The sequence below is a fragment of the Atractosteus spatula genome, chromosome 3 (genome assembly GCF_055471065.1).
Source record: "Atractosteus spatula isolate fAtrSpa1 chromosome 3, fAtrSpa1.hap1, whole genome shotgun sequence".
In the NCBI taxonomy this organism is placed as follows: Eukaryota; Metazoa; Chordata; class Actinopteri; order Semionotiformes; family Lepisosteidae; genus Atractosteus; species Atractosteus spatula.
In genome coordinates this window covers 22442863-22455086 of record NC_142708.1, presented here as the reverse complement: position 1 = coordinate 22455086, position 12224 = coordinate 22442863, and the positions used below count along the sequence as shown (strand labels likewise).

The window sequence follows — 12224 nt, the reverse complement described above, 5'->3', positions numbered from 1 at the left end:
AAGTACTATAATGCATATATTTCTGATAAGTCATTACATTATTCTTTTCTATAATCATCCTACTATCATACAATAATTATGAATTGAGTCTAGAAGCAGGAGAAAAAAAAACAAAGACGTAGTATGTGTAGATACCTTTGCAATGAAATAGTCCCAGATGCTAAGCTCGGGAGGGACAAATTTTTCTTTTAAAATGGGCATTTCTTGTTCGAATACAGGGGATGTTGGGCTTTGCAGACTCTCTCTACTGGCGCTCTTTGTTGAAAGGAACTTGAAGCGCTTGCGATTCTTCTCCGACTCATCACCTACACCAGTGATTAAAACAACAGTAAAATACCAGATTGAGAGTATGCCATATAAGGACTATTTCAGTATGTCAAGATGTCAATATTAACAAAAATACACAGTACAATGCCCAAGTTCAGGTTCTAAAGGATAATTACTTGATTACCTTACCATAATGACAATTATATGATAAATATTTACTATATCAGCAGTTACTACAAAAATTAGGCAGGAAAAATAGTTACAAGTTAATACTTTTAATGGTTACTATACTTTGTCCACTTAACTTCTGTACTGAGAACCACATAATACAATATTTTAAAATACACAGTAATCAACCATCACAAATTTGATAAAATACATTTAATTGGATATTAACTGTAGGTAGGACCAATTTCAAATGCAGTTAAAGGACATTTCACGCAAACCATTTGCAACATTACATGTAGAGAATAAAGCTATAAAATCTTATAGAGAAGAAACAGAACATTTCAAACTGAAGATTAAGATACACAGCCTCAGTGGTGACAGTTCATAGGAGAGTCACAGTCAAGCAAGCATTTGTCAGCTGAGATGGCTATCTATTGTGTATGTAATTGTCCAAATGAGAGAAGACTCTATTGACTGAATGTGAAGACCTCAAATTTAATTAAACCAATGTTTCCAAAAAAATATAAAAACCTTTACATTGAACCGTTTATCTAATCACATATTATCATCAGATATATAAATAACAGACAGCATGTTAACCAGGCTAATACAATAACACCATAGATTTCCATTTGGAAACCTTTCTAATAGGAATGACTTTACTCATTTATTAGTAGGATCATTTCAAACTGCATTATACATTTTATGAAGAAGTACTTAATACCAAAATACACAAAGTTAGAGTGCAAATTTAAAAAAGCTATAAGTGAAATCATTGAGTCCATAGAGATCCATATGGTAAATCTGTTGCTTGGTTCAGTTTAACCAATGCAATAAGCAAAGAAAAATCAAACTGCACCAGTATGGACTGGATATAATGTAACAGATGGCCAATAAACATCCAAAAATCATGCCTAATAACAAATGAAACCACATTATGTAGTGACACTTGCCTAAATATATGGGATATTGACCAAAAGATATCTCACAAGGATTTGAAGGAGAGCTGTCTATTGAGTTTCCAAGATCAGCATCAATTCCATGTCAGTCTGCGGTGGAGGATGAGCTTTAACTACACCCTGATTACTCCATAAAAACAATTTCATTCAAGAATACTATTCTCTACTAATTCATCAGCAAAAGTCAGAGTAAACTCAGCACAGAACATTAGAACAGTTTCAAACAAGAGAAGGCCATTCAGTTCATCTAGTTTGTTTGGAAGTAGCTAATTGTTCCAAGGATCTTATCTAGCCATTTCTTGAAAAACGCCATGGTTCTGGCTTCAACAGAACAACCTATCCCATCTGCTGCTCAATATTCAAGTCTATGTTAACAAATAAGGATTCAACCATTATGCTAGGCATTAACAGCCTATTCTATTGCTAAATAACCTGTACTGACCCGTGTTGACCACATTTGCTGTAGATCTGGTCAATTAAAAGTGGTTACGATGGTATGGAAGAGCAATCTTTTTTCTTTGCTGCATTTACAGATCGACAACCAAGATAAGGGTGATCACTTAAAATAACAGTTGCCATTAGATTAGTTATAATTTAAAAGAAGCTAACTGTTTCTTTATTGGACATTATCCAGGGCATAGTCTCAACTTGCACCAATATCTTCCAAAACTGGCTTTGTGGTGCCATAACCTTTATTAGGAATAAGCAGCTTTCTAATAAAAGATGATTGGGTAGATTATCAATTAATTCTTCTTAATTTAAAGGAAAATCACCAGGCCCCAATCTCAAAAAACGCTGCCAGAATCAGCATCTACAGTATAAGCCTAAAACAGAATAGCACAACCTTTCTTTAAGTTGTATTTATCGTAGTTAAAACATCAACCATTTCAAACTACAGACTTCCTGGAACACAAAAGTTGAATCTCCTGTAACAGATATTTAAAATAATCCAAAAACTTTATGCACACAAGCAAAGTGGTGATTTCATTAAAATTAAATATAATCAAATAAATAAAATAAATTGTTTTATTACAATGTGAAAGTGATCACAGTGCCTTCCTCAAATATTTTAAAGCACCTAATCTAATTTTCTCATAATTTTCATGATTACAGATTAAGGCAAATACAAGTGAATACTGAATGAAGGTGGAGCAGCTAAGCATCACAGATTCTGCTAAAGAATATCTCCTGCTAACATATCAACCTACAAAGACTCCCTCTAAATGATGTGACGCCCTCTGATATCGACACCCACTTATTTCTCTCAACTGCCTTGTTCAATATTTACATTTAAAAAAATTGTAAAAACCTACAGTTGTGCTTGACTATGGATAAAGCAGTTAAAATATTTACAAACATTTTTCTAAAAATATTTCTTTTAAGAATGCCCTCATTTTCTTTTTTGGCTGCTACACTCAGATACATTTGTCATCTCACAGGAGTAAACAATGCCTATGTTTCCGAGCCATAATTCTAAATTTTTCTTTAGTGTTAAGCCTTTTGTTATACAAAATGTTTGTAGCATATAATGATAAATGATTTGAAATATAAATACACATGCGCATGCCACAGAAACAATCTATAGTAAGCACAGAAACAAACTATTGAACAAGAAATGCTAGAATCACAACAATATGATTTATACAAGCAAACTAAGGCTCGAATACAGAACCATCTTGCACATTTAATTCTCAGCATTAATATTTTAAAAGGTCTACTGTACAGAAACCTAATGGGCCTACAGTATTTCATTTTTTTTTAAATTAGAATTTTTCTTGCCATCGTTAACTAAATTTCACTTTGTACTTCAGGCAGCAGTTTCAAAACAAATCTTAAAGCACTGTGTATCATGGGTCTGCATTATATTTTTGACCTTCTCACTTTGCAAGTTCCTCTTACATGAAAAATGAAATGTTTGGAAAGTATTGGTGGCTTAAACAACCTTTGCACATCACACCAAAATAAAATCAATATAATTACTTTAAAATGTCATTGGTGATAGTCCCCTAATAAACTTTTGCTTAAGGGTTTTATCTTTAGCCAGAAGTATTTTATCCATTACAACATCCTCTATAAGATTAATTGGTTTTAATTCTACATGAAAAAATTACAATCAGCCTGATGTGGTATTTTCTGTACTAAATATCAAAGAACTAATGAAAGAGGAAAGGAATGAAAAAAAAGACAAGCAACTTCCCTTGCCAAGTTTCTTCCCCATATACAGTAAAAGAATGGCCCAGCATCCTACTCACCAGTATTTCCAATAACCTGTGCTATATCAGTCTGAGACAGATCCCAGTCAACTTCACTGTCTACTTCTTCTTTAAAAGTAACAGAAAGGCAAGAAAGTAAGTGAAAAGAGAAAGGCCTTACTGATACAATAGAGAATGACATTCTGTAATTCCAGATAATATTCCACAAGAAAATAACTGAAACGTACTTTTGGATTAGCAAAGAAATTTGGTGGCTGAAGGCAATACATATCATTAGTCATATAAATGTGATAATAGAATATAAAGCATAACAGGATAATCAGTAAAAAATAGGGTCAAATGATGTGTTGTACTGTACACAGTGTGGGAAATTTAAATATATATATGCTGTTAACTAATACGCCTCATGTTAATTAGTACTAATCTAACATTTCAAATAAATTTTTATTTCCAAACCTTTGCAACAGCAGTCAAAAATAATGATGGCAGTATTTATTTAAGAAAACCTCTCAAACACATTTAATGCTAAGGGAGTCAAAACAATAAGAACTTGTATTTGGAACAAGTGATGAAAAGGTTCCAATGAATGCAATACCCTTTCCAGCCTTCACATTAATGGTATTAAACCTTGGAAGAAGGACAGTTTAAGACTGTTTCAGGTGATATTATAGCACATGGCTAAAGGGTACCGCACAATAAATGTCACTGCATATACTTTATGATGTAATTTTGTAGGCACTTGTGCAGGATCTGGAATATTTCTATGTTCAGTATAACATGAATTTAAAGTCCTTCTGCATGCGTTTTCTAGCATCCAGTGGCCTGGAATACTTCTGATGTGCACCATAAATGCTGGAAGGATTTTTTTGATGTATTATGAAGAGAAAGAATGTGTTTAGGCTTTGTAAAAATGGGAAGGAAAATTGCCTGCTTAATTTAGTAGACTATTATGGAAAAAACACGTCAGCACTTGAATCAAGCTATAAAACTGGTCAAAGCTTTAGTCCCAGAATCGCTGGGGTCATCTGAAGACACAAAGACCTCCTGCAGACATCTGTTCTCAGATGTTTGTTTTTTTTTTCTAGTTGGATATTCTAGGAGGTAGGGACACATCTGGGATAACTGCATCCATAAAGTCAAAGCAAATGCTAAATTGATCTGAGAACCTGGATTTAAAAATTCAAAGATATTTGTTATCTGCAGTCAGGACTAATGAGTCTTCATTCTCTTCTTAACAAACATAACAGTTAAACAAATCTCATGAAATAGTGTTTTTCGATTGTGTGGTACATAATTAACATAACAATAAAAACCTAAACTATTACAGAATACATGACATTCATTAAAGATTTGGGTATCAAAGACACTTGCAAAACGTTTTTCATGACACGGAAACAAAAGAGCAATTTTAGTGTATATGGAATGACTGTTTACCACGATCTTAAGCTTTGCCAATCATTTTTTAAGCACACAAATGGTCAACAAAATAACTTGGTCTTCACAAATCACAGTTTCACTTAAGAAATGCTCTCTGGATTCACAGAAATTCACTTTCAAAACAAGCACTATCTAAATTCATGCTAAAAGAAAACATGCAGCAGGACACAAGAGCAAAGCCGTCTGGACACTCTAAAACAAAGGCTATGATTTTTATTTCAGATTATGTTTTTAATCAAATAATCATTATTTAATTAACTATTTGTTTAGCACTATTTAATATTCATTCAGTACTTAGTACCACACAATCAAAATGCTTTACAGAAAGCTGTGATGCAGTAACATGTATGTTGCATGTGACATCACAAAGTGACGCTGCATGTGATAGGGTGAGGTTCAGTTCTTTGTACTCTTCCATTTTGCCACTTGCAGTGAAATAAAATTTGCTGGTTCTTTTAGACTTGCGATTGATTTTGGGGGCTCAGTTTCCAGACATTTTTACAGCACAGTACGTCTATTTTGACGTCACAGGCTAATTATGCCAGTTATCACAAAATGTAACATCTCCTATCTATGGGTGATTTCCAAAGGTTGAAGTTTAATTTGTCAGCTATGTAAAATATTATAAAGTTCCACAGTCCTCATAATATCTTGTGTGGCTGTTAGCAGATTAAAACTTTCCCTTTTTCCCATGTCTTTATAAATATCATTCATTTTCAATGCATTTTGGAGTGTGTGGTAACACTTGCGTTGGAAATATCAATATTCATATTTTACATACAGTATGTTTATATTAAGATATAATACCTGAACTATGTTGTGCTGCATATATTAATTCTAAAATCTATTTTGATACAAGGAGATAAAAAAGAAGCATGCAATTTTTCCCCAAAACAAGTAAAAACATCGCAAAGGACAGAATTTCTGTGTGATAAGAATTTAATATTTGAAAGTCAATGAATTTGATATGTTTTTAAATGCATATAAACACCAGAATTTTGATACACAGCCAAATAGAATACCGGTAATATACTGTACATACATTTTAAAAAGCAATTTGTCAGACTCAAATGGATACACACCCAAATCAGACTGGAATTAAACACAATAAAAGTCAATAGGCATAACTGTCAATTACGGAGTATTGTTATAATAGCATTGTCAAACTGTGATTTTCTGTAATAAGTATATAATCATTTCAACCTTTAAACCTATTTAAACCTTTTTTTTTGCTCTCAAGCAGAAATCAAGTCTGGAGGCATGTTAGGAGCCTCTGTATTGTTCTGTTACAGGCTGAACTGCATCAAATAAACAGTACTGAGCATTAAAAGAAACGTCACTGTGAATTTAAAAAAATCACAAATTATTTTGAGGAAAATTATAATGTTTTTGTAGCAAGCCCATTTACATCTTACTAAGCAGATGTGTCAATTAAATTAATTATGCTAATTAACATTTTTCATTAACAAGATTGATCAACCGAAGGTCTGTGTGAATGTCACAGGCTAGTAGTATAGTGTGTGTAACCACTGATGGAATATATTCTATTTACTACTTTATATAAGATATATACATTTGTATACATTCTTTTCTCTGTGTTGCAAATGCTATCTTGTGAGATTCTGCCCCATTCTTCTTATAGAGCCCAAACAAGCAGGCGCCTGTTCACTGGCCTCTGAGTCCTAGATTCCTCACATTATCCCAAATATGTTCATGGGTCTCTTGGCAAACAGGACATCCTCTGTGTAACTGTCTCATTCGCTGAGAGTTGCACACAGAAAGCACATGGAGTCAGGTCGCTGTAGAAACGTACATTCACAGAGTCTCTTTTGATGCTCAGTAAAGACACTGTTCTCAATTACACCTTGTGGAATAATGCACCCTTCAAAGGGTACCTCGATAAGCCTATTAATATCTCTAAACCAACAACAGCAAGTGACCACAAGGCAAACAGTTCTGAGCTATGTCACAAACCATACAGAATCTGTATGACATTTCAATGGGGAATCGAAAATAGCAAATCTATCTCCCATTAAGGTAGGCTCATAAGGTATACTCAATATAAAGTCTACAACTTCAAAGAAAATGTTTAATTCTATGTGCTGGTCTTATGAAAGCTCTAACTGATGACCATCAATCAAGTATCATATTTTTATATTATTATAGTATAATATTATTTACATTCAAATATCTGATTTGGGTATGAATACAAATGTATTAGCTTTTATTTAATTAAATCATTCTATTTTTTGTTGTATATGTGTATTTTAGCACCAAATTTACAAAATATATTTTAAAATGTTGAGTTTTTAAAAATCAGATTATCTCTGTAAAGGGTACATATTGTATGCAGGTAGTTCTCAATTTACACACTCTTAACTTTCATGTTGTTTTGTTTTCTTCTGTTTAACGTGCCTGAAGCATATACTGTGCGCTACCTCTTAATTCAGAATAAATTAGTTCTCACTTTAGCATACTTCAGTGTGGCAAGGAAAAGGCCACTTGGCTGGACGTTCTAGATGAGTGCTGCACATAGCAGTTGTGAATCTAAATATATGGGTGACACCCAGACAGACATCTAAATATTCAATAAATAAAACAGGCCCTAACTAATAATTATTTAAAATAATAAAAAAGGAAAAATGTGGAATGTGACTCATGATACTTCAAACTAAAGAGCTTTTTAAAGGCTCACTGGGACTGAAAGGACCGGAGATAATTGCATAGATGCTCTGTGATACTCTTCCAGTCTTGTTCACTACCTACCTATCCCTGTGCATTTTACATGAAAATAAGAAAGATTAACAAACATTTAAATTTCCATTTAAGCGTTTCTAAGTTATGCTGCATCTTTCAATAACACATTTGCTGTATAAATCAAGAACTACCTGAATCTGAGTAATTCAGTATTGAAATAAACACAGAAATTCACTATTAAAGGGGAACAATGAGGCACACAACACCAGTTACACAGCCTTCAGTAAACAAAATAGGGTCTCCATTCTAACTGCTGGCACTGTTTAGTAGTGGGTTTGCTCGGCTGTCCTCTGTTTATGCAAAGCAAACACATATATAAGGGCAAGGACCTAAGTCCATATCTAACATCTTGCCTGCAGGACTTGTAAGGCTATGAGTACTGATGGCTGTAAGGGCTTTGGAAAACCCCACACATTCCATGGAAAACACTACTACCTGCTGAGGACTAGGGATAGGAAACTGCCTTCCTGCCAAAACAGAAAAAGTCTTACCATAAGTGAAGTTAAAATATACCTATACAACTCTGCACCGCCGAACAATGTGTTTTTACACATTTACACCAGAAAAATAATACTAAGCATATTGCATAGATACATTTCATTTTGCATCTATTTTCTTTAGGAATAAATATTTAAAGAATGATGACTTGTGAGTAGAATAATTTTCAACTTGTGACTCCAAGATTTCATACCATGAAAACAGACATGTATTAGCTGTAGGATCTTGCACCGTTTAATGAACCTAGTGTTTAATGGTGTATCTGATTCATCTTCCAATTTCTAACACAAAAGAAACAACCACACACTAAAGGAATGCTGATTTTAGTACTAGTAGTGTAATTTTTGAGTATTTAAAGTTTGTATTTCAGAAACATTCCAAATATTTAGCTCACACAGCTCAACATAAAGTAGCATATGTAAGCTAGCATTTACAACACTAAATTAAGTTTATATGAAAAAACTGTTTAATGTCTGACTGTTAAATAAGATTTTATGTAGTTGAAGACCCAGACTGTCAACAGAAAGACTCAAAGTTTACAATCTTTGTAGTATAATTATTATACACGGATTATATGATATATTAGTATAATAACAATTATTTGTATATACAGTTTACTTATAATGTGGTAACACAACAAAAATAATCTTTTTTAATGGAACAGTACAATTGTGGCCATAAAACCCTGTTTATATTCCATTTACTGCATTGTGCACCAACCTGAGAAGGGCTTAGCCAAGCTCTGCTTTTCACCAGCTGGAATCCGAGCTCCGCCGCCAAACACAGCTGCCCACATCTTACTGTTGAGTGGATGGGCCACAATCCGGAAGAGCTCGTTACTAGAATGTGTTGCCAGGCCATGCACAAAGAGGCTGAGAAAAACTGCGGTCAAAATCTCGCAGAGGAGGACTGTCAGGCCAGGCTGATCTTCCTCCCCAGAAGAATTTAAAAGATGTATGAGAGATCCAATACCTGCAATTCGCAAAGCAATTCAGATGAAAAAGAATCTCCGTGCAGTACGACTGACATTTAAAATGAAGAAGTAATTATGTCACAGGAGGTCACAGGTTCATGAAATGCCATCTATTGTGTCAATTAATATTTAAATATTTCTGTTACCATAAACAGAAATATTTAATTTTAATTTCACACAATGCTATTACAGTGCATTCTATCAAAGAATTGATAAATAAGGCATAACATCTGTGCTTCGCATTATATACCCTTTTCCTCTCCAAAATTTTAAATCCATGGAATCATTCTGAATAATGTTTGGATCTAAAAACGGAGACTGCTTTGCAAATATTGTAAACATTTTAGATACAAACAGGTAGTAATACATACAGTATGTTCATTACAGGCATCAATTATTAACAGAAAACCTCTACTTATGTTTTCTACTACTAAAAACTAACATCTCTAGTAACTCTAGATCTTATTAACAGAGATATCAATCAGAACCATGAAAAATGTGTTGATTGCAATTCATGGTAGTAACTCACTCACTGTAGTAACTTAAACAACACATTTACCCTACAAATTTAAATCGACTCACTGTAAGGTGATCCTCATAATTAACCAACTATTCCTCTATACACATCAATAATGGTAAAAGGCTACTTTTTTATATTACAAAATACATATCAAGATTAACCAAGACATAACTGAGAGATCAAAGATATTTCAACAGAAATAAACCAAAAAACGATGTAAAAATGAGTGTAGCTACCAGGCCACTGTGCTGGAAAGGTATTGGGAGTGACGGCCTCATCCATACTAGTTGTTCGCACTGGATGTTGCTGTGTCAGCAGGAAACTTTGGTAGACGATGCCAGTGAACTGGTTAGCATGTGAAGCACTGTAAAACACCAAGTCAATAACAGTGACCATTTCAAGTAAGAATGTTTAAATTAAAATTCAATTGCTATGTTAAATAAATTTAAGTTGGGATAGTATACGTTTCCTTAGGTAATGAAAGACATACTTGCATTTCTACAAATATTTTTAGATTTTCTGTGTGGAATTAGCCAAATCCTTCTTAAACCGCTTATTTTATTTTACAAATAATATATATGATAATATTTACTGCAAATTAGAGCATTCAAAATATGTAAGTATTGATATACACATTATTTGGTAAATATGCATTTAATATGTGTAATATTTAAAATCTTATTATGAAAAAAAAACTTGTACATAGGTAATATAGGAGTCTCAAAGCCAACAAAGAAATGTATAAGACTTTTTCAGCTTCCTTTTTAAACCTTCAGCTGCAGAGAACTTCAAAATGAAAATTTCACAACCTTTAATTTTCTATGGCACACTGTAGTGATTATAGAAGGTCAAAACAAAGGTAAAATTAATTATGATTTTATGCGTCACAGTTTAAGGCTTTTAGGCCACAAAATGTTTTACTTTGGAAAGGGTGTGCATACTTAGGTCATGTATATGTTTTATAGACCATTTTGACTATGTTCATTCCAGCGTGGTATGGTAAATGGAAAAAATAACTTTCTCCATTGTTGTAGAACATAGCTCTAATGTGTATTAAATTAAGAATACTATTTTTTTTCATTTGAGCATGCAACATAATAGATAACTTTCATAATATTACCTGTAAGAGACATATAATTCCATGTTCTTAAATATGAGCATTGAATTCAGTCTGTGCATAGCATTTATAGAAGCAGAGGTATGTAGCTAGTTGAACCTGTATCCTTCCTTCATTCAGCATGTTCAAGTACATAAAGTTCTTGAATACTATTAGCATCAGACCTACTGTTGTATGCATTCATACAGTCATACAAAATAAAAACTGTGTATGTGTGTGTACTTTGTTTACTGTTAATAGATTATGTCCAAACTGCACTGAATGAAAAATACAAGACACAAGTAAGAAATTTCAGATTTCAGTTTGATCAATAAAACCATGTCAACATGTAACTATTAGAAAATCCACTTTATAAATACTTTATAAAGCCTGACATACTGCACAGACCAACAAAACGCACATGGGAAATTTCATAGAACCGTATTCAAATGAAATGTTGAACAAAACTGCATAATGATCTTAATGACAAGAGAAAAGCTAAATTTACCTTGTTAATATAAAAGGTTCAAATGCCTAATGGGAGTTTGTGATAGATATCTAGAACTATGACCCGTCTGAATAGTAAATGAAAACAGAGACAGCTAAGTACAGTTAAAAAGTCACCTGTAGCTGTGGCCATTACAGAGACACTGGTAGATGCAGGCAGACAGAGATGCTGCTAAAGTGTGCATTACATAAACCTGAAAAAAAGCAGTTGTTAAAACAAGGGCTTAGTATTTAAGATCATCAACACGGATGCATATATACACACTATACACACTATTTAATTGATCAGCAAAACACCAACTTAACAAGATTACTTGTTTATTGCAAAATATAACAGTAAAATTATAATAAGATTACAATATTTGCAATAAAAGATTTTCAGCAACACGGAATTTACAACTGCTGATAACCCATACAAAAAATGACTTTTTAACAAAAGCGTCAGCTGTAATAAAACTGTAAATGTATGTGTAGCACATTAAAGAGGACTCTAACAATACAAAAAAATACAATTTAAAAAATCCACTTGGACACAAACTTAAAACAAGTTAATACATTAACATGACTTTTTGAAAATCTAGTAATTCCATAACAAAACAAGCTGTCTATGTTTAGATAATCAGCATAATTGTTTGATTTTATTGTTTTATAGCTTTCTGAAACTTTTTTTTTGTAGACAATGTGATGCACCCTCTGTATATTAGGAAAATACACCACACCTTTCCACTAACATTTATATTACCAGTGGCTTGTGATGACCAGTTTTTTTTAAACTACACTACAAACAAAAACCTACCCAGCTTTTTGTTTAAAGGGATTACCCATTTTG

The 12224-nt window shown here is 32.9% G+C and overlaps 1 protein-coding gene across 7 annotated transcripts in view; it reads right to left on the bottom strand.

Annotated features, from left to right (window-relative positions):
- dmxl1 (Dmx like 1) overlaps positions 1-12224 on the bottom strand; it is a 94813-nt gene that overhangs the window by 19266 nt on the left and 63323 nt on the right. For 4 of the 7 annotated variants that reach the window (XM_088910523.1, XM_088910526.1, XM_088910525.1 and 1 more), the window contains 5 exons: positions 11513-11589; positions 10029-10156; positions 9020-9271; positions 3647-3715; positions 136-305 (listed from right to left, as the gene is read on the bottom strand). In XM_088910523.1, the coding sequence (XP_088766649.1) occupies positions 136-305; positions 3647-3715; positions 9020-9271; positions 10029-10156; positions 11513-11589 (696 nt within the window). Of the gene's footprint in view, positions 1-135; positions 306-3646; positions 3716-8154; positions 8269-9019; positions 9272-10028; positions 10157-11512; positions 11590-12224 lie in introns of all 7 variants that reach the window. The other 3 variants (XM_088910527.1, XM_088910529.1, XM_088910530.1) reach the window with 2 other exon arrangements.